At 37.9% G+C, this 24,411-nt stretch overlaps 1 protein-coding gene across 1 annotated transcript in view; it reads right to left on the bottom strand.

Annotated features, from left to right (window-relative positions):
* The window catches only part of LOC149840998 (uncharacterized), a 144,957-nt gene that overhangs the window by 58,685 nt on the left and 61,861 nt on the right, over nt 1-24,411 (bottom strand). The window contains exons 3-6 of the mRNA XM_090004619.1: nt 7,280-7,357; nt 6,576-7,168; nt 5,280-5,915; nt 5,014-5,168 (exon numbers count right to left, since the gene is read on the bottom strand). Of these exons, the coding sequence (XP_089860745.1) occupies nt 5,014-5,168; nt 5,280-5,915; nt 6,576-7,168; nt 7,280-7,357 (1,462 nt within the window). The remainder of the gene's footprint in view (nt 1-5,013; nt 5,169-5,279; nt 5,916-6,575; nt 7,169-7,279; nt 7,358-24,411) is intronic.

The following is a 24,411-nucleotide window of genomic DNA, read 5'->3' as shown; positions in this document are numbered from 1 at the left end:
TATGGTATGGCGCTTCCGGTAACCCTGGTCGGAATACTTCTAATATATCGTATTATATTTACGTTATATATATATATATATGTTTTTAACTCAAGGACGCAGTTTTGCGTATTCTTGTTCATTTTAAATTATGTTATTTACTTTGTCGTTGCGCTATAATGTGCACGGGCTACAACTTTCTACAATTTATTCAGCTCGATGTGTGGTTTCATACATCGGGTCTGCTTTATGTCATTTATTTTGTCATCGCGTTGTAACGTGCACAGGCTCCTGCTTTACGCAATTTACTTAGCCCGATGTACGGTTTCGTACACTGGGCCTCGCTTACGCAATTTATTTAGCTCAATGTGTGGTTTCACACATCGAACCCTGTTTTATGCCATTTACCTTGTTGTCGCGCTGTAATGTGCATAGACTTATGCTTTAATATATAATTTCATAAAGTATACAGTTGTTGTGTACTCCTGCCTACTTTAAATTACGCTAGTATGCATTTAAAGATACAGATTTGCGCATCCTCGACGAAACTCGATTTTCGATAGATTTCACATGCAAGATTTCAAGCTCAAATTATCCGATGTCTCAAAAAGCAAACAAGTGTTTTGTGTTTGCATATTCACAACATCCAACAATTTCATGCATAGCTTATTCTAAGTATAAATCAAGACTCTCTTGCATACTGGTATCAATGTTGTCATGTCCATGCTTATCGGACAAACTCCCTAGCTTTGAAATGTTCCTCTAAACACGTTTCCAACTTGTTCGAGCTTTAAAATGAGTTGAGATTGGCATGACTCAGGAATTCGCAACTGAGTTTTCTCTTCGAACCAACATAACAAAAAGGCTTTGACTATGTAGCCTTCAATGGCACGTACGTTAAGTCATTTTCTGTATATGGAATGACTCGGATATGTGGTGTCTGGGTTTCTTTCTGATAAAAAAATATCTTTCTCATCGTAGTGATACTATCAGACATGCACAATATATCAGTACGACGATGATTGGACTGGAGGTTTATGGTAACCTCGTAGTGAGATAATGCATCGTGACATGATCGTCTCACCTTCACAGGCATGATGCTCGATTTGGTTTAAAAGATCAGAGCATATTGAATGGGTTGTCAGATAAAATAAGACTTGACATACTCATTTATTCTTTGGTTCTGTCAGGGAAGATGATAGGATAGTACAAAAACTCTGATGGACAAGTTAACAACTATGCTCCTCGAGTAGCAATGACTCGGAATCCTCGATTATCGGAGTTAGGGGACTAGGCTACCAAATATTATCCTAGGTGGTAGATCCCAATGACTTTTGTAGAAATTCGAATGCATCCTTCGGTAACAAGTGGCCTCTTAGGAATTCTCTCTCGGTCATTGGGCCGTCCCTTTAGGAGCGGACTCAACTAGTTGTCTAAGGTATCAAAATACATAGAATAATAAACTCCTGAACAGTCTCAGTTGTTTCTACGTTTTATCCTGTGCATACTCACAGGTCACTAATCATCCAAACAAGTTCACCATACACATTTTTACTTATTTTGAAATTGCACGTTGTGAAATAACACATATGCTAGTCTTGTTCTGACATTTGATATCTATGCACCTACTAGGCTTTCATAAGTCTGACCTGTTTTATGAGATACAACTGATGATTAGTTTGATGCGGCAGGCGATGGCGTAATGACGTGATGATATCAAGAACCTACTTTATATGTTGTTTCGCTCCTGAGCACGTTTTGTAATTTTGTATAAGGTTTTTTTTTGTAATACCTCCGTTTGTGTAAACTTTATTGATCAAAAACCTTGTTTTGAATCTATGTGGTTTTAATGAAGATACAAATCCATTGTGTAAAAGAAAGTTCGCCTGAAATGTGCTCAAGGTCCATTGACTTGTTATTTTAAACACTTTTCCGATGTACCATTTTTAAACTCTAAAAAAAGATTGATTGCAAAATTTTAAATTTTTCCTAAAATTTACAAGTTTGGGAGTTTGGAGCGTTACATTAGCGATTTGCTGCCCACAATAGCTGATAGAAAAAAAAAATATATATATATATATATATATATATATATATATATATATATATATATATATATATATATATATATATATTCCATTCACACGTAGATCACATTACGGTTTTAAAACATGCGTATAATAACATGCAGATCGGTTAACAGTTTTAAAACATGCAAACACGCAGATCAGATTTGCAGTTTCTAACATGAAAACACACAAATCAGATGCAAACACGCAAACAGATGTCAGTTTTTAACTATCAATCAATAACACGCAGACAGATTTCAATTTTAAAATATCAAACAATAACACACAGATCACATTATGGTTTTAAAACATGTGTACAATAACACGCAGATCAGTTAACAGTTTTAAAACATGCAAACATACAGATCAGGTTTGCTGTTTTTTTTTTAAATATAAAACATGCAGATCAGATTTGCTGTTTCTAACATGAAAACATGCAAATCAGATTTTGCTGTTTTAGCATATCACGCAGATCTGATTTGTTGTTTTAAAATATCAACCACGTAAATCAGATGCAAACATGCAGACAGATTTCAGTTTTTAACCATCAAACAATAACAAGTAGACATTTCAGTTTTTAAAACACGCAGAACATATTTTCAACTGAAAAAATATGCAGAATATAGCATGCATGTCAGATTTCAGCTTTATAACGCGAAAACTATAACACCCAGATCAGATCTAGAATTTTTAAAACATGCAAACTAGAACACGCAGATCAGATTTACAGTTTTAAAACATGCAACTATAACACGCAGATTAGATTTACTGTTTTAAAACACGCAGAATATAGCATGTAGATCAGATTTCAGCTTTAAAACACGAAAACTATAACACGCAGATCAGATCTACAATTTTTAAAACATGCAAACTATAATACGCAGATCAGATTTACTGTTTTAAAACATGCAACTATAACACGCAGATCAGATTTAGTGTTTTAAAATATGCAAACACGCAGATTAGATTTACTGTTAAAACACGCAGATCAGATCTACAATTTTTAAAACATGCAAACTATAACACGCAGATCAGATTTACTGTTTTAAAACATGCAACTATAACACGCAGATCAGATTTGCTCGTTCTAACATGAAAACACGTAAATCAGATTTGCTATTTTAACATATCATGCAGATCTGATTTGTTGTTTTAAAATATCAACCACGCAAACCAGATGCAAACACGCAAACAGATTTCAGTTTTTAGCTATCAAACAATAACACGCAGACAGATTTCAGTTTTAAAATATCAAACAATAACACGCAGATCAGTTAACAGTTTTAAAGCATGCAAACATGCACATCAGGTTTGATGTTTTTTTTAAATATAAAACACACAGATCAGATTTGTTGTTTCTAATATGAAAACACGCAAAACAGATTTGTTGTTTTAACATATCACGCAGATCTGATTTGCTATTTTTATGTATATTTTCATACTTTTTTATATTTTAATTGGGGTACCAACTAGTTCCACTAGTCCCACCTAATCCATGACTAGTCATTTTAGGGGTCCACCGACTAGGCACCGCCTAGCGCTTTTGACTACATAGGGTCCACATTCCTCTCATTCTAGCTAGGTACCTAAAATCCATCAGCCTACTAGACCCAATATCCACCTCTATGTATACCAAGTACCCAAATCTTCAAAAACTGGCTTAAATGAATAAGTTCAGCATTTAAGAAAACAGAATGACAATTGAAAATGATCCCGTGACATTATAGATTTTTTGCAACCCTGATACTTGATAATTTAGAATTAGAAATGTTGAGACAATAGCTTTTAGAAGCTACAGTTGAATTACGGGACAGCCTAACAAATCAATTATGTAGTGGGAGATAGTAATGGCCAAAGTAGTGAATCTAAAGCAGAGTTACTGGAAACTTCTTAAATAGGTGAGAAGCGTGCTTCCAGAAACTCATTTCCGAAACTTGATGGAATCTCGATTCTCATGCTTCCCACATGCTTCGTCCATGCTTCCTACAGTTCTTATACATCCCCTCGCGCTTATTTTTATGTTTTTTATGTGCTTCTCACAATTTCCACTCACTTCCTATGTGCTTCCTCTAAATTGGTAACCATTGTTTTTAAATTTTGACAAAAAAATATTTTTTACATTAAAAAATCATGAAATTTAAGAATAGCTTTCAGTTTTTATTCACCTTCCATTTGATTCCAATTTCGCTTCTGATTTGATTCTCATTTCGCTTTCATATTGATTTCTCACTTCCCACTTCCTATAAATTTTCAAATGCCTCGTTTCTACCTTGCTATGAATTTTAAAATGTCTCGCTTTTGCTTCCCGTATTGTTTCCCACTTCCTCTTCCTAGTCTGGCAACCTTGATCTGAAGATGCATTAAGGTCAATAAGACTATCAATATACATGCATTTTTTAGTGAAGGAATGATCCAGAGGTTGTGCCCGTAATCAATGTTAGACAACAATACCAGAGGCTCCATCTGTGACCTGTGTTAGACACCAATGCCAGAGTCTGTAATCAGTGCTGGGCAACAATCTTAAAGGGAAAAAAAGGATTATTAGCTTAAAAGAGAGAATAAAGGGAACATGAAAATAATGCTTAACTACTATTGACACAAAGTTGTAAGGTCAAATTTTAATAAAGAAGCAAATCTCTATAATCAGGCTTTTAAAAAAACAAGGTAAACCTTTAGAAAGAGAAAAAATATAAAGCATCATCTGCTCCGGTGCCACAATAAATAGTTATCAAGACACTCGGTAGGCATATAACTTGGATATTCACTCATGCAACAGCTAACAATTTATCCAACATTATGACATCAGCTTTGGAAGAGGGCTTTCAGGACCACTCACAACAGCACCAATGAAACTTGAATGGAGAAGTAAAAAGAAGCCCAAGTAAAGGAAAGAAAAAAGGGTCAAGTTTTAGAAGCAATAAAGAGATCCACATATATCACCAAAAAACTATGAGAGGAAACCAACCTGAGTGGAAGGTTCGGTAGTCTGTGCTCATTGCCAGCTTCGATGCATGAAATTGGCAAAGATATTGGTGGCCTAGCATTTGATGCGTCTTCTAAGATTATATTTATAGACTCAACAAAGATCACAATGTCCGAAACATGCTCAGGCACGATGTTCTGGGGAAAATAAGGTATGAAAGAAATGACAATATGCATTAAAATTTCAGCAAACAACATCAACAATAACAACAGATCTGCAAAGTTAGAATTAATGTCTTAGAAACATACCTTTATTTGAACACAAAGGAGGTCGTCTGTGTTGCAGTCAGACACAGAAGAACAAATTTCCACAGGATGGATTATTTCAAGCTTCCTTCTCCACCTCCGACCTGGTATGTATAGGCCATATAGACAACAATGAACAGAGAATCTCTGTGGCTCCAGAGGCACACCCCGGAAAGATAGAAGTTCTTCATTGCCAACTTCTTTACTTTTAACAATTTTTTGGGACAAGAAATGATCCCAATCTTCTAGATCAAAACTAGGTTTAGACTGAGAAGGAATGGCAGGCACTGGTGGTGTGACATTTTGTGGAAGAGATGACACTGAATAACTTCTGAAATTGCTAAAAGGGAAAAGTGTGGAGCTAGATGCGATAGAAATGGTTGATCCTTGTGATACACTTCCGGAAGCCAAATTTGAGCTCAAAGAAGGGGGTAACAGAGGACGAAGGGGAGTTATAGGGCGATACAATGGAAGCAGCCACTTAAGCAAATTCGCACAAGGGTCTTGATCAGTGTTATCCTGATCCAGCATGTTCTGATGGGCTTCTTGAGTTAACATACTCTCATCTTTCTCAAACTGAAGAACCTCGAGGATAGTATCTTTTGCAATATCAATGCTAAGATTCACTCGTAAAAGAATCTGCATCCTCCCCACAGATGAAAAAGTTGCCAAAAATGGAAAATCAGTGACATCATCAGTTAAATTATAACATTTTTACACGTCATGGAATGCCATGTTATGAAATTAACATGGCTGACCCAGCTAAGTCAAAATGCATCCATAAGATCCACAAGATAATCTATGCAATGTGTTGTATCCATGCACATCCAGAGATAAGAATTTTTATGATTTAGAAATGAAGATTCTTATAAAGTTGGAAATTGGACATTATGCAGAAAATAGATATGATTCAGCACTACAATATAGGGTTCTTATGCAATAAGCATGAGAAGATCAACCCTCAACACTACTGAAATAGACTTTGCTCAAAATAAAGAGGAAGGGTAACATGAGTACCCGCAAGTCATTGTGCACCAGGGCGCACCATAAACAGGAAACATCACATGGAGCACAAGCATCAATTCAACTGCTAATTGAATCATACTTGCAATTCAAACTGCATGCTCATATATCAAACCTACCTGTTGAAGCAGACTGTCAATTTGAAGATAAAAACAGTGACAACATTAAACTAAACCATATATCAAACCTACCTGTTGAAGCAGACTGTCAATTTGAAGATAAAAACAGTGACAACATTAAACTAAACCACCAAGAACAAAAGGTTTGGAAACATACCACTATATCTCCATTAGAAAGAGAGCAACATCTCACTATATCTCGAGCCACTCCTCCAGATGAAGTAGGATTAAAGAATCCCCTTTCTATGACAGCAGAAAGAAAATTATCTCTTCTTGAAGCTTTCCTAGAGCCAGGATCCGTCACGTTATTGTTCTCACCAGCTACCTCAGAATTTTCAGAAGATTCTACAGAGGTTTTCTTACACCAAAGAGGCTCGTCTGACCGAGCGACTCTTGTAAAAAAATGTGAATTCTTAAATCTACACAGCATTCTTTCGGCCTGTTGTCTGTGATCTTCCATCTGGAGAAGAGATTTACTTGCAGATATATCAAGTCCAGAAACATATTTTCCTGTACTTGCAAGATCTCCATTCTCTTCAGAAATCGGGCTTGCAGATTCAGAAAGTGTGTCATTGGTAATTTCATCCGTATGAATAGAAGTGGAATCGGCTCCTACCGTGCTAGTCCTCCAGCTAGGCTTTTGTTCAGGAGTACCATTTCTACTCATAATAGCAGCAACTCTAAATGGAGTTATAACTTCTGTTTCATGTTTCGGTGCAGACAAGCAGACAAGAATATGAAATTGCTCACCTGAGAAAGAAAGCCAAATCCGGATGCTTAATAACAAAGAAATAGTATGGCATGCAAGTATGGCATCAATGACCAAAACAAGAGGCACATACAAAGGGAAGATCTAGCTACCAGGGAAGACAAAGCCACGGTCCAAAGACCGAAGTGAACATATGCTAGTTGCATCACTCCAATCCTCAGGAAGCTCCTCTGAGAAAAAAAAAACACCATGGGCTTTATTTAGAATATTACATAAAAATTGGTTGGTCAATAAACTTATTCAAACATTTTTTCCTAAGCATCAAATTGGACCTTGCAAAATCAGATCCTTTATAAAACTAAAAGAATTTCATACAAACCATCAAAATGACAGGGTGCTCAACTCGTGTCCATGAAGACATGAAGCACATACCATTTTTTCAATACATATCATTATCGTAGTTGATAACTTCTTCCAGTTGTGTCTCTAGTTTGATAGTTATGTAAAAAATAAATGATGATGCAAGTGATTGTGAAGGGCTGCTCCTCTACCAGAAATGGTTTCTTTGGAAGGGCATTCATAGGTTCCATAACATGAAGTCCTAAAGAGGGAAAAAGTTCAGTTAGCCCATCCTTTGAACGTTGGTATGGGATTTCGGCTTCATTTTCCCCCAGAACTTTATATCCTTTTAAGACCATGTTGAAATGTTATTCAATATTCGAAGGAGACCTGATTTTATTGCCAGGTAGGGCATATGCCCAGAAACTGGAAGTATATTGCATCCTAGATATTTGTTAGCACATAATTCTTGAACCACAAAACAACCATCTTTCCAGATTCAGATGAAAGCTAAAACAAGAGCAATATCCCTGCTTAGTGATGATGGAATTGTTTTAATGTTTGATTTTGGCCAATGTAACCAATGATGCCAAAATGCCAACTTAAATACAACTTTATAATGACTGGGACACGTGTCAGATTTTGCACCAAATAACTTGTCAGTTCCATGCAATTAAGAACCTAACTAAGGTGCCAATGAAGATTGTGACATGAATATGTAAAGCATTTAAAAATTCTTTGATATTTTCTAATTGAATCTTCAAAGACAACCCAGTAAAATCAATACTCAAGAAGCTCAAGAGTAGTTGGATTATTAATAACTCAAGGCATTTGCACTTGTCTAGGAATAGGTTGTCATTTCTTCAAGTGCCAAGGCTTCAATCTGATTAAGTGCCTAGCTGTCTGAGTTGAAAATAGCCTATGCTAAATCCAAGACAGAACAATAATCTGTTATAATATAGGATAGCCAAAATTAAATTAACTTAAATACTTCAATCTATAATATACTACAGTATTGATATATTACTAACAAAATGTCAGATAACATCCAAACTGAACTCCAAATAGGTGAAAAAGTCTATTATTAATTCATAGAACAAGTGAAGTACATGAGCTCATGCTCAAATATGCCTGTCAGAGAAATATCAGAGCAACCCTGATGCTATGACCACATCTTATGGGATTTTGAAGGCACACTCTCTTTCAGAATCGGAAGGCCTTGGTACAGTTAAAAAAATCTGACAGAATTTACATTAAGTGAAAAAGACTGCAAAATCCAAGTAGAAGTGAACACAAGAAGTCACAACGATGCCAAACAGAAAGAGGCAGGGATGAGTTGATAAGTGTTGTATCATGGTCGCCAATATTAGTCGGACGAAAACATTGGTAGGTTTTCCTGGGGACAGTCAACAATAACTGGTTTTTGAAGAAAATCTCAAGGATTTTTTTTAAAAAGTAATACAAATTTGAAAACATAAAAGAAAAAGTAACTGGTTGTGATAATATAGTGATATATGGCATTTTTCATTTTAGAGTTTTCTAATTTAAAGTGATATTGGAGTTTTATCCTTTTCTCAAAAAAACTTGAAAAACATGTCAATCAAAATATCATGACAGTTTTTTACTATGCATTGTGCTAATAAAAAAGGGAAGGAAACCTACACCTTGAAGGAAGGGAAATGAATGATAGGAAGGAATGCAGAATTAGCCTTTTAGGCATAATTACACATTTTATTTTCTGGGAGAAATAATGCCGGCCTGTGCAGGGCTCAATCAGACGGAACATAGAGACCCCAGCACAGTAGTAGCAAGAGATGCAAGAAGCAAATGACCAGAAAAGTTCAATTAGAACCTTTCTCCAAAACATGTTCAGAAAACAATTTGTTATATGAGAGTAGCACTTGTTCATTACCTAAAATGTGCAAACTCCCCACAGACATGAGGCAATTTAAGGCTGGCAAATGCATGATCACATCCTTGCATAAATAAAACAATTTGGATGGACTGCATATATAATCAGGTAGAAAATAACAATGACACACTATCTGACAACAACTAATAACCATCTATTACAAACTCGTTCTGCCAGTGAAGCATCCACATTTATCATTGCATATCTGAGAAGATTGCACGTGGACTAAAGTCACTAAGCTAAAGCTTAGCCTGCATTGGACATAGTGCTATAATCAGCACTAGCTATTAGCCTTCATATGTGGAAGCATTGCCAAATTTTCCCACTCTACTAGTTGGTTCTTTTCATTCTGGAATCATCTGACTAAAACTTTTCAGCTGAACAACAAATTCAATTGTCATTACTGTTAGTCTGTCAAACTCAGGATTTCTTTAGCTCCTTTATGAAACTTGAACTTGATAATACAAAATTGATACCAAAAAAAATTCTAATAAGGGGAACATTACTTCATGTTGTAAAAGAAAAGAATGCAATTGGAAAATTGCAATGCAAAATCAACTATTTACTGTTGGGCTCCAATAACACCTAGAGACTAGTTAAAGAATATTGATAAGAGGATACTTGTTTAAGATTCTTCATGAATATTTCTTATGTCATCTCTTTGCAAATGAATCTCAAATCTCTATTATACAAAAATTCACAATAATCTGGTACGGATAAACAGATCCTCCCTCCCTCCAACTCAAGATTGTTGAAGAGAGGTCTAATTCTGTCATTAGTCATTGACTATAATAGAAGCCCATTTACCGTTTTATACATGCTTTTTGGTGTTTTGAAATCTTGAAAGGGACTTTTTTGTTCTAACCTAAAAAGTACTCAACTTTAATAAAAAGGAGACTAGGAAGATCGAGAGGAGATGCTCTCTTCCTTTATGTGTCCTCTCTCACTCTCTTTTCCCTTTTCTTTCCTCTCTATCTTCTTTCTTTTTTTCCTACACTTTTCTATGTATTTAAATGCATCAAGGGAAGATCAACAGGCTGAATATGGTATCAGAGCGGATGATGTCATGCCTGGCCTACCTGGGTAGGATATGAACCAGATCTGTTAGGGCTTTTGTAATATGGCATTTTAGCAGTATTTTGGAGATTTTTTGAAGATTTATGGAGGTCGTTTGGTGAGTATTTCAGTTCTTTGAAGTATTTTTCTATCGCCTATCTTGAGTGTGGTGTAAAGGCTATATGGCATGATTTTGGCATGTTTGCAGCTTGTAGTCTGCTGGAACAGGTGTGTTCTGACCCTAAAATAATAGTATACTTGTGTTTTGATGGTTGGGTGTTTTTTGTGATGTTGGGTCGAAGTTTTAAGAGAAGAAAGGGGGGGGGGGGGGGGCAGTCTTCGTGTGAAGCTATGTCACAGGGATTCGGCCAACCAGGTGTCGCACCTGCGTCGACGCGATGCGACGCGGGTGCCCGTGCGGGTGCGGTCAACGCACCCAGGGTCATTTTGGTCCAGTTTTTATGATTTAAAAAAAATCTGCCCGATGAAATGGGCTTCAGAGGGGAGGATTAGGGAAAAAAATTGCCCTAATCCTCCCTTTGTCTCCTCTCTGACTCCCTTTGCTCTCCGCCGACCCCGACGCCGCTGCCGACCGCTCCGCCGAACCTCTTCAGGTATGCCCCCGACTCCTTCTGCTCTCTTCCTCTCCTCTCTGACTCCCTCTGCTTTCCTCCTCTCCTCTCTGTCTTCCCACTCTCCCTCTCAGAATGTCGGGGAGGGGCCGGGCGTCATCGTGGCTGCGAGCGATATCTGTTTTGCCACGAGGTGCTTGGGTGCTCGGCTTCTCAACATGTCCATCGTGCACATGGTTGTGCGCACGGCTTGTGCTTTTTTGGGTCTCTGTGTTTGCTTTCCCTTTGTCGCAGCGGAATCGTGTCCCTACTCGGTGCTAACGGCTCAACAGCAAGGTTCCTTGTGCATCTTGCCAGAGGGCTTGGACATGCGGTTTGGCAGGCCACATTGCAGTGTTCTGTCGTTGTTGGTTCCCTTGCCGCTATGTGGGCTTTCGAATGTTCGGTATGTGTTGGCTCAAGTGGAGAGTCGAAACTGCTCTCATTCCTGCACTGATATTTTCAATGTCGGAATCGACGGATGACGGTTCACAGTTGTGCGGCCTTTGGGCCAATGCTGCGACGTTTACGAGGGCACACAGGCAAAACTTAAATTTTCTTTCATTAGTGTTAATGTTGTTAACTGATAAAACTTAAAAATTATATAATATATACATATATATATTTTTTTTTTGCAACACCACCGCACCCAAGGTTTTTAAAAGTGCCGCACCCCCGCCCCCGCACCCACACCCACACCCATGTGACATAGGTGTGAAGTAGAAACGTGAGGGGAACACCTAGAGAATGAATCCTACCTGTGAACTGGGGTTGCAAGGCTGTTTTTTATGCTTGTGTAAGCATTAAGAGAAGGATTAGCAATGAGTTCGGAAGACCCGAGTGCTGAAGGGAGTACTCCCTTGAGAAATTTGTCATCTAAACCTAAGGCCCTTAGTGGTGGGCAGTGTTATCAAAAACACGCCTTGAGGCGCGGCCCTCTGTGCCTCAAGGTGCAAGCTTGAGGCGCAAAAAAAAATTTTTTTTTTACAAGACTTCTGAGACATAATCAAAAAGATTTTTGTAGGTTAATCTGATATATTTTCCAGTTATTTCAGTTATGTAATAAGTTTCTTAGTATATTACTATATTTTAACTTCTGTTGGTTAATCTCGTATATTTTTCAGTTATTTCAGTCATGTAATTAGTTTCTTAATATATTTTAACTTATGTTGGTTAATCTCATATATTTTTCAGTTATGTAATCAGTTTTTTAGTTACTTTTATATGTTAATCTCATATTTTTTAGAATAATCTCATATATTTTAACTTTTGTAGGTTAATCTCATATATTTTTCAGTTATTTCAGTTATGTAATCAGTTTCTTAGTATATTTTAACTTTTGTTGGTTAACATAATATATTTTCCAGTTATGTAATCAGTTTTTAGTTACTTTTATATGTTAATCTCATATTTTTTAGAATAATCTCATATTTTAACTTTTGTAGGTTAATCTCATATATTTTTCAGTTATGTAATCAGTTTTTTAGTTACTTTTATATGTTAATCTCATATTTTTTAGAATAATCTCATATATTTTAACTTTTGTTGGTTAATCTCATATATTTTCCAGTTATGTAAATGGTTTCTTAGTATATTTTTTCTTTTATTGGTTAATCTCATATATTTTCCAGTTATATAATCATTTTTTTAGTTACTTTTATATGTTAATCTCATATTTTTTAGAATAATCTCATATATTTTAACTTTTGTAGGTTAATCTCATATATTTTCCAGTTATTTCAGCTATGTAATAAGTTTATTAGTATGTTTTAACTTTTTTTGGTTAATCTCATATACTTTCCAATTATATAATCAGTTTTTAGTTACTTTTATATGTTAATCTCATATTTTTTAGTACTTATTTGAGATTTTCTATTTCTTATTGGTTGTTATTTCATCAATAAAGCATTTCTTTATCTATTTGTATTTTTAGATATTTTTTTATAATTTTTTTAAAGTTTTCAAAAAAAAATTTGAGGCTTACGCTTTACGCCTCGCCTCGGTTTTTGGTGGAGCGCCTCGCTACGCCTCAACGCTTTTCACAACACTAGTGGTGGGACATCGGCTATGAATGGAGGATCATCTTTTCAAATTACTAATATGAAATTTGATGGCAAAACTTATGAAGAATGGTCCAGATGAGTAAAGATTTCAATTGGGGCTAAGAGGAAGCTTAGATATATAAATGATGGAGTGAAAGACCCGAGGAAGGGGATCTTACATTCCCAGATTGGGAATGTAACAACTACCTAGTTATGGCGTGGTTGCTTCAATCCATGAGCCATCCATAGGGAGGAGCATGATGAACTTTGAGACTGCTAAAGAAGTGTGGGATGCAGTCTCTGAGGCTTATTCAAAGAAAACCAATATGTCGTAGACTATGTCACAGGGATTCGGCTAGCAGGGTGCCGCACCCGCGTCGACGCGACTCGACGCGGGAGCGGGTGCAGGTGCGGCACCGGGTGCGGTCAACCCGATCCTGGGTGCGTTGACCGCACCCAGGATCATTTAGGTCCATTTTCTTTTTTGGATTTTTTTATTTAAAAAAATTTGCCCTTTGAAATGGGCTGCGAATTTTTTAAAAAAAATTACTGCTGACAGCTGAGACAACAGCTTCTGTCAGCTGCTGACAGCTCCTGTCAGCTGCTGACAGCTGCTGAGCTGCGAAATCTTTTTAAAAAAAAAATCTGCTGACAGCTGAGACAGCAGCTTCTGTCAGCTGCTGACAACTGCTGTCAGCTGCTGAGCTGCGAAATTTTTTTAAAAAAAATTTCTGCTGACTCTGCTGACAGCTCCTTTTTGCTGTCAGCTGCCTTTCAAAACCTTTTTTCGTAAAGGATTTTCTCTTTTATATATATATATATATATATATATATATATATATATATATATATATTTTTACATTTTTTCCCCTGCCGCACCCCCGCACCCGGGTTTTTTGGAAGTGCCGAATCCCCGCACCCGCGCCCATGTGACATAGGTCGTAGAAATGTGATGTTATGGAGAGAATACATAAGCAGAAGCAAGGTCTCACTAAGCAAATACTACAATGAGTTGCACCAATTGTGTGAAGAATTGAGCTTCTACACAAAACCTAAATGTACAAGTTGTGCAAGGTGTGTGAGTTGCTTCAAGGAGAAGCAAGAGTTGGAAGAAAGGAAGGTATCTAGTTTTGTGTGGTCTTGGTAATGATTATGACCACTTGAAGGCCTTTATTATGGGACATGAAGAGTTCACTCCGTTGGACACTGGTTAACTCCCAAGAGCCAAGCATTGAGAGGTCGGCTCTTTTAAGTGACACACACCACAATGGAGCAGTGAAAGAGGCAGAGGTCGAGGGGAAACATCCATGTGGGGTCATGGTAGAAGCCCCCATAGATTTTATGAGGAGAAATTGCGATGTAGTCATTGTGGGAAACCTCGACACACTAGAGCGCAGTGTTGGGATTTGATAGGAAACCCAAAAACAAGGGGCAATCGTGCTTACAATGCAATTCCAGATAAGGAGGGAACTCAAGGTGAAGAGTTAGTGCTTCTGAAGAAGAGAGTAGAAGAATTAGAGCTAAAGAATGTTGAGCTTATGAATGGCAGGGAGACGACTTTCACTTCCACTTCATATCATGCCCATCAAGGTATAGAGGCATCTACTCTACTCGACTCAAGTGAGTGGGTTATTGACTCTGGTGCTACCAATCACATCACTGGTATAAGGTTCTTGTTCTCAGATTATTATTCTCCATGTTCCAATAGGAATCTTAAATTAGTCGATAGATCTCCTTCTCCAGTCCATGGCAATGGAACAGTCCATACCCCCTCTTTTCTTTTGCAATCTGTTTTGCATACACCAAAATTTCCTGTAAATTTGCTTTCTGTAAGTACCACTACCAAGGACCTAAATTGCTCTGTAACCTTTTTGCCTTAGAATTGTGTCTCTCAGGACCTGATGACATGAAGAGAGAGACTTATATATGTTGGAGACTCCCAAAGTGTTGGACGCTAGTAGTCACCATGTGTCACATAGGATGGAACCAGTTTTATTATTGCACTTGAGATTGGGATACCTACCCTTATCAAAGTTGCAAATTTTGTATCACGACCGAAAGGAAAAAGTCAAGAATGGGGTCCTATATTGTGATCTAAGTAGTCAAAGGTACCGACTAGGCGCCGCGTTGGGCTAGTCGTCAAAATAACTAGGAATCGATATGATTCCTAGTTTACCCCAATAGAGGTACCGACTTTCCCGCCTAGGCCCCGACTAGGCGCTGATGCATCCGCCCTTGACAGACCTTAGGGATGCCATCAGCGCGCAAAAGACTGCCTAGATGTGCGCGCACCAAGACCCAGGAGCCACTGCAACTGGAAGCACGACCTAGGCACACCTGCGCCCAAGCCCACTTAGTCCCAGTGATTTGGCGCAAAAGGAGAGGAGCTCCACCAATTTTGGGAGATGATCACATCAGCACCCATGTGGGGCCCATGACTTAGCCACCTCACACCCTGGGGGGGGCACCTTGCCACATCATCCTCTGATGTGGACTAGGAGCTTGACTAGTCACAAGCCCTTTTATGATTGCTTTAAATGGTAGGCTACTGTGGTTTTAGCCTAAACCACAGTAGCCAACAATGTTTAGGTGTTAGTTTTGAATGTAATCAAGTATTAGACTGTGGTTTTCATAGAAAACCACAGTAGCACATGTGTTACACGGTAAAACCACCACCCTTGGGCTCTATATAAACCCAAGGGGGGGGGGGGCAAGTTCTAAAGAATGGAAAATATGGAAATGTGAAGTTAACTTGCAAGACTTAGTCTCTTAGGATTTTAGGCTTCTTCTTCTCTTCTCCATTTGAGTGGGAGGGTACACTCGACCAGGGTGTTGGAATCCTTCCCAACCCCTATTCGGATCACCTAAGTATTCTTTGAACACCTTGGTCTACTTGGGCCACCAACGATGCATGATTGACGGCATTTGTGGAGTAAGCGTACACATGACGAGCTTAGGAAGCATCTCAATAGTCTAGAGGCTTCTTTAGTCTTCCTCTTCACCTTAGGGAGGCTCTCCGGCATCAGGCTGATCAATCTTTGGCACGGTCCGTGTCGAAGCACATCATTCAGCCATGTCGGTGCTTGCTGAAGCTTGGTGAGCATTTTCTAACGGTTGGATCTCTCCCATTTATGTATTTAATGTTTTAAAGCATGCATAGTTAAAAGCCTAAGTTAGGTGCATGCAGGGATACAAATTGTAAGAGATCCATACATGTTTACGGGGTTCAAGGTAGATAGGTGCACCTTGTGTGTCATTTCCTTGTTTGTGCCCTATCTATGCACATCTCGGCCATTCCCTACGGCCCACCGATCCCTTAGGGGTTGTTTGATCGTGTGTCGCACGAGACGCCACGGCCGATTGGATCACGTCTTTTAACAAACATGGGATGCGGCGGACATGCAGAACACCATGTGCCGCATCCAGCTTTGGGGGTAGACAGCGTTCCACCCCCTGTTACGAAATGAACAGGGACATGGGGAACACAGTAAGCCCTCTCTCTCTCTCTCATCCATTTCGTTAGCCGGAGCTACCACGACCTCATCCACTCCGCCGACTCCAACCACATGAAGGCCTCCTCCCAGTCCATCTACGCCAATCTCGATTGCATCGACACCGCCATCTGCTCCCACTCCACCGGAGATCAAAGCAATGCCAGAGAACATTTGGGGGTTTCTTGATGAATCCATGTTCCTCGATGTCGCCGGTTGCATCGTGCCTTCTTCCGTAGAGGAGGAAGAAGAGGAACAACAAGGAAAAGGAAAAAATGGTGATGAACAGAGGAGGGGAAGGGAGCCCTCTATTGTCGAAGGAAGGGGAGGAGTTGGCTGGCGGATGGACGGCCGACGGCCTCCTGCTAGGGCATGGTTAGGTGGTATCTTTTCTCGAATTGTGATTTCCTTATTTATAAAGGAGTAAATGTGTGTGTTTTAGTTCATTGAATTGAAAGTCTATCATGTCTAATATGAAGTTTTGCTTTATGAATTCCATGTAGTGTAAAATCGACATTCCAAGAGAAAAAAGAAGGGGAAATATAATTGAAAAAATGGGCATTTTTCTCATATGCTTCATGGAATCTGGATGCTCTGGACTTCTTAAACCAAACGTGATGAAATATCCTTTGTGAATGTGAAGTTTGCATTCCTTTTGATATTGACATCTTCATAGTTGATGGTGAGGTGAAATTTCTTATCTGACTAGGTTTATTTGTTGGTTTGAAAAATTGATCTCCACATGTCGAACGATTTGTCGTTGTTTTACAAATTTAATGCAGTCTAGAAGGATTCTTGAGCAATCCATACTCAAGAATCCTAGAAAGCTCTCTCTCTCTCTCTCTCTCTCTCTCTCTCTCTCTCTCTCTCTCTCTCTCTCTCTCTCTCTCTCTCTCTCTCCATGTTGTCCACGCACAGCGTAAAACAAACATTGGACTTTGGAACATAGTATCCGAGTACAGTCTAAACAAACGTTGGACTTGGTACAGTTGTTATGGAACAAACACAACCATAATTTCATGGACCAGCCATCAAACATGAGCTTATGTATAAGTGGATATGGTTTTCACACATGTGATGTCGCGGTTAGATTGTACACCAATGGTTTGGTCGTACACACACCGCCTCACTACACAAGCTTTGCGCATAAGCGCAAAGCCTACCCTTGTGAGCAAACTTGGAGTGCATGTCACTTGCTTGGTGGAAGGCATGTGGTCCACGCACGGCACCAAGGCCTTCAGAGGCCTCCCACCCTATATTGCGGACCAAGGGGGTCCACTAGGCAACCATGTTGCCCATACTGTAATAACCTCAATTTTTGGTAATTTATTTATTTTTATTTAACGAGTACTTTTCTAAATTGGGCCTCGGATCCGTTACCGGATCCATAAAAGAATGCGTAAATAACCCACCATGGGGTATTAAAACTATACTTATAATATTTAAATAAATAATTAATAGTATAAAAAAAAAGTATTTAAGGTTGGATCCGTGTTTGGAACCAACATGTGAATCTAAGATCCATAAAATGGTCTTTATATCCATATCTAAAATAAAAAAAAAACTAATAATAATAGTAATAATAAGAATATATAAATGAAATTTAAATTTTTATTTATCCAAGGATCCACAGTTGGATCCATTCGGATCCAACTGATGGATCCATATAGGTCGGGGATCGGGTTACGGGCTCGGGTCCGGACCCGAGCCACACCCCTGTGTAACCCCTTTTAAAGAAAGGGGCAACCCGATAAGGGTTGCCCGATAGGGTTGTAACAGAACAGAAAATGGGAAAGAGGGGGGGGGGGGGGGGTTACGCAGGCGTAACCGAAACCCCCACCCATCTCGGCAAGAAGGGGGGGGGGGGGGGGGGGGGGGGTCGGCGATAAATGGGAGGTGGAAGAGGGGGTCTCACCCTCTTCCCTCGTCTCCCTCGTTTCTCCCTTCCCTCATCTCTCTCTCCCTCGATCTCTCTCTCCCTCTATCGCTCTCTCTGTCGAGTTGGGTGAGAGGAGGTCGCCGGCGAGCTGCGGCAGCCCACGTCCACCATTGCCGACCTCCAGCAATCTCCCCGTCACGGCAGCAACAAGGAGCAGCCTAGTCGACCGTGCCTCCAGCCTCCGATCGCCGGAAAATTTCTTAAAAAGGTACGGGTCTCTCCTTTGATTTGAATAGGAAAAGGGAGCATAGATTCGCATTCTATGTAATATTCTAGTAAAGCCAGGGGAAGAGGTGAAATTTCTTGAAGTTAGGTATATTTGAGTAGGTTTTTACATATATTCATATATATGTGTGGCTGCCTATGTACAGGTGTAGTTACATAGGTATAACAAGCAGCCGACCTAATGTGTTACATTTTTAAATGACTTGTCAGCAAGATTTAATGCTAGGATTAAGTTAGAAATCATGTTTTCTTTTGGATTCAGATAGAATAGTGTATTAAAATGCATGTTTGGGTAATTCTTATGTGAAATAGTGACTTCAAAATTTGCATCCCATGTCCTGCTGATGGGTCTTCTAGCACCCGATTTCGGATTCCGGCTTTGTTGAGCATAATATCCCAAGAGCACGATTTCGGCCTTAGGAGTCTTGCTGGGTAGGCATATTTAAGTTGCTCATATACATTTCAGCATTCGTTTACATCAATACTCTAGTATTGCCATTGTAAGAAAAAAAAAAAAAAGGAAACAGTGTGTTATGTCACGGTGAGTCTAGTACGATAGCTATTATGTGTGCATGTTCAGATTTACTGCTAAACCAGAATTTTCTTTTGAGTTCTTCTTTTTGTTATATTAGAACATGTACAAGTTTGGGTCAATTCATCCTTTTAGGACCCCTAGGAAATTTTAATGTCAAGGGGCATACCTTGTGTTTCTGTATGCTAACGAATCAGTTCTGGGCTGGCACAACAGCCCTGTATGTAGTGCAGATGGGGCCTGCCAGGGGTCGGTTGGCAAGGTCATCCTGATCCCAGCAAGTTCGATTCTTTTTAGATACATGTGGTGTTTCCTAAATTCTAGATTTCTCATACAAATTGTTTGTATAGACCATATCAATGTTATTAGAAATTTCTGTACCGAAATTTGTTTTGCTGCCATACTTTATTGTGGTTAAGCATGATCTGATCATAGTGTAAAAACTGGAAATTTAACCTCTTGTTTTATTTTCTGGTAAGACCGGCTAGTGCACTGTTACCTTGTGTAGGGACGTGGATCGGAGTTTCTTTTTGCATGTGTTGAATATAGATTCATACTGGTTACACATTTCAAAGGAATTTTTGATGTGGATAATGTATGGGATTATGTGGATCTAATCTTAAGATTTGTATACATTAAATATGTTGTCATATGTTGATGAAAGTTCAGTTTAGTGCACTACATTCCCAGATTTTTCCTGTTATGAATGCTTTGGATATGTGCACGTTAGAATTGGAATTCGCCTTGAATAACTATGCGTGATCAAATTTCAAATGCAATGTTACACATCTGGTGGGCATGTGCAAATCTTGAATTTTTATTGCTATGCTTATGTGTATTGGCATAAGTACTCGTATGTCTTAATTGGAACAATTCATGAATGAACTCTTGTATTTGACATGAGTATGTGCATGACATGAAAACATGCATTTAATGTGGGGGTGTGAATTTATGCTTATGCTTATGAAATTATTGATTCATGCACAACTTGCATACATGAATGCGCATTGGAAAGCATGTGAAAAGAATGCATAGTGGCATGTGATTGAGGATTTTTGCTTATGAATGCAGTGATGATCAAATTGGATCATCAGGGGTTGGGTGAGCCTCGAGAACTAGTTGTTCTCCGTTTTAATTATTTTGATGCATTGCAACAAATCAAATGTGAGAATTGATGTTTTACCGCACTGTTCTATGTGATCACGGGTTGTGGTCCCGTGAAAAAGCTTAGCATGCTGATGTGCAAGCTTATGTTATTAATTTTGCATGTAAAAGAAATAAATTAATAACCAGATAAAAGAAAGTAAAGAACAGTGTAATTCACTTTCTCCTTGATGTCCCTGTTTTAGCGTGGGAATCTTGGATATTGCGGTTTAGGGGAAACCGTGAGGATACAAAAACTCTGTGTGCGTTTTGTTGCCCCTGAACCCGATATTGAGGTTCTTCTCCTGGCCACGGTTTTAGGGAGAGTCTGTCACTTTACCCGGGAGTGGTGTGTTAGTCACAGCTGTGAGTTTGTTTTGGTATACCAAGAAAGTGGCGCCAGTGGATGCTGTTTTCCATGGTGTCCCTGACTTTGGATGCTGTTTTCCAAGGTTCCGATGGATGGTGCTGTTTCCTGATATCGGTCGAGGGCTAAGTTTGGAACCCGGTAATAAAATACAAATTGTGTGTGAAGCTACCCCGGGAACCCTACTTGACCTCGGGGACTGTACCCGTTTAGTGTATCCGCGGGCAAGGATAAATTAAAAAGAGGAACTTAAGGATTGTGTGCATTTAATAGGACATGCATATGGAAAGAGAAAAACTTAAATGGAAGATAATAAATGGTTCATGCATTGCACATAAATCATGCATATTCTTGCTCTGCATTAGTTCATGCATGTTCACCTGTTCACTTGGTTGTTTATGTTGATCATTGTATGATGTTGAGCTCTTTTGCATTTAATTGCCTTATTGATTAAGTTGTGATCAATGTTACATATTTCGTGTTCCCTCCTGTTAAATGTTAATTATGCATGAATGGTTAATTGACTTAGGAATTGAGTATAATCGTATTCCTCAAAATATTACATGGATCTTATTTATGCTCTTTTTCTTATTTGATTCATTAGGGAAACCTGTACGCAGAATTCTTCGGATTTCTGACCCTCTTATTTTATTGGTTTTTCCCAGGCACAAGTGAGCAGTGAAGTCGACTCGCTTCTGAGGGATACGAGGGTCACATTTGTTTCAGACGGCTTCACTTACAGACAGAGTGGCTCTACTGTTATTTTTCTTTTAGTTCTTCTGATTTCCTGCAATTTGATATTTCACTTTTGACATTGAACATATTACTCTTATTGATTCATTAATAAAGAGTTCAGTGGATTGGTTATGTTTGATAAATGTAAGTTGCTTTGTGGTGTTTGGTTATCCAACTGAAATGGGAACTGTAGGGACCCCAGGTCTCTGGGAAGGTTTCCGCAACTCTTAGAAAAAAAATATATATATATATATATATATATATATATATATATATATATATATATTCCGCATTTTTAAAGGGTCTGGATTGGGGTCGTTACACATACACACGTTGGGCCTCCCCTTATGTGTGCACCCCGTTTGCACCGTAGCACAACAGGCGTATTGTCCTGCCACTACCGCGTGCACCGTTCACTGCAGGAGGTGGTGATCCTCCCCTCACCAATATATGCATTGCACACTGCGTGAGGCAGGCTAGCACCCCTTGCACTTCACTCGTGCATTTCAGAAACCCCCACATGTGTTTGCCTTTATATTTTGTGGGTTTGTTCGCTCTTGTACTAGACACCTATAAGTGTATTCGCAGGTTGATCCAAGTCGTGTAATCCGGGTTTGCGCACCTGTGTACATGGGCCTCTAAGGGCTTACAATATCATAAATACAAAGTGCACATGCACATACACAAACACTAAGTGCATTCAAGACAACAAAGAATTTAAAAGAGAAACACAAGAACAGAAAAAATATATATTTTATTGAGCATGAATACTTAAGAGAAGCATTAAAGAACAAGAGGATGTTTACCCCTATTTATACACAAGAGGTAGTCTCAAATAGAGTTGTTGGACTGTTCCATCAGCTCTATTGATTAGTCAACTCTACGGTGACTAATCCAAAAGGAACCCAACAACTCTATTTGGTCAAAGACCAAATAGTCCCTGTAAAAACAGAAAATGACAAAAAGAACAAAATAAAGTAAAAGTACTAATGTGCTCCTAATGGGCACAGCCTATTATTACAAGGATTGAAATGACCAAAATACCCCAAATGGGTATTTACCTATTATATCATTATAAATACATGTGTATATATATGTGAATACATACAAAGCATATATATATATATACAACTTAACAGTCCCCCTCAAACTTATGGTGTGATATACCAAAAGTTTGGAAATACAAAAAGGAATCAATCAGAAGGATCCAAGTCTTCAAGTGCCTTCAATGAAAATATCCATATTATGACATATCAAAGAATTTTGCAAATGCATGTCTTCAAATGTCTTCATTAGTGATCATCCACAAACGCCTTTATCAGCTATCTGTATCTTCATGATGCATCAAAGATATTCCTTTCTCAATCCATCGCATCTCTAAGAACCTGTAGAGAGAACAAAACAAAAGTCCCAACTACATAAAAGAAAGTATTCTAACCAAATAGTTATGAAATTTCAAAGCAAATATATATATATATATATATATATTGAACAAAAATAACATTCAAGTAGAATTTTTCAAACAAAGTAACAATCATTTTTAGACAATCAATAAGATATGAAGAGCATACCTCAAAGAGAAATATTTATGAAATCAATTTTAGACAATCATAAACCCAAAATCAACATATTTTTCAAGTAAACATAAATATTGATCATAAGAAAATTTAATCACTAAAGAACATATAAATTATCAAAAAGAGATAAAAATCATGTATTAATAATATCCCAAATTTTTAGAAAAACACTTCAAATAAAACAAATCATCAATTTATACTAAAAACAACATGCATATAAAGTATAACATTTCAAAAAAAAGAACCCTCAAGAAAAAGAGGAGTTAATTAAATTTATGCATACAACAATGTGAACAAGATAATCAATATGAAACATATATATATATATATATTAATATTTGTAGTGCACATAATAATGAATGAGAGCAATCTCATAAATCACAACCCATTAGAACTTACTCACAATCAAGAATGGGTTTAAGTACAAGGAACCAAATAACAATTTTTAAAACATATATATATGTATGTTATCAATGAAATGCATGAAATTTTATCAATAAACAATTTTACATACAAGGAAAAAACAAGCAGTAAAGTTTAGAAATTTCATAGAGAGATTTTAAAAATCCCACAAATATCAAGAAATGATATTTTGCAAATCTCAACAATAGTTCGACCACCACAAGCAATCACCTCACTAGACCTTCAAACCTCAAAATTCAAGTGTATCAGCTACTCGAACAAGAGCACAATCATAATGCCACTTATGAGCTTAACAAACAAAAAAAAAGTGTGAATAACCAATGAATGCACATAACTCACCACGTTAAGAGAACATCTTTTGTCTACATAAAATGACACTTAAATAAGAGACAAACCTCAATACTCAAGTGTATCAGTTACTAGAACAAGAGTATAATACAAACACACAAAAAGTGTGAATAACCAATAAGTGCACATAACTCACCACAAAATAACATCTATTTTCTACATAAAATGACACTTAAATAAGAGACAATCTCAATATTCAAGTGTATCAGCAAATAGAATATGAGCATAATACAAATACACAAAAAGTGTGAATAACCAATGGATGCACATAACTCACCACAAAATAACATCTCTTGTCGACATAAAATGGTACTTAAATAAGAGGCATAATAGGAGAGAACACACGAGGTAAGAGAGCTTCTAATGAAAACAAACTAATGTCAGTAAAAAGAATAAAGATATCAATTTTAACAATCTTTTGAAACACCATGGTTTCAAAAATATATAGTAATCACAGATAAACATGATTATAAACATCCAACATAATAATAATGGCCAAATAAACAAATGAGTGATATAACATACTCATAGAACCAGAGATCAA

The sequence above is a fragment of the Nuphar pumila genome, chromosome 4, assembly GCF_984573655.1.
Source record: "Nuphar pumila chromosome 4, dmNupPumi1.hap1.1, whole genome shotgun sequence".
Lineage (NCBI taxonomy): Eukaryota > Viridiplantae > Streptophyta > Magnoliopsida > Nymphaeales > Nymphaeaceae > Nuphar > Nuphar pumila.
Note: the sequence above shows the minus strand (reverse complement) of the source record. Positions and strands in the feature narration are given on the sequence as shown.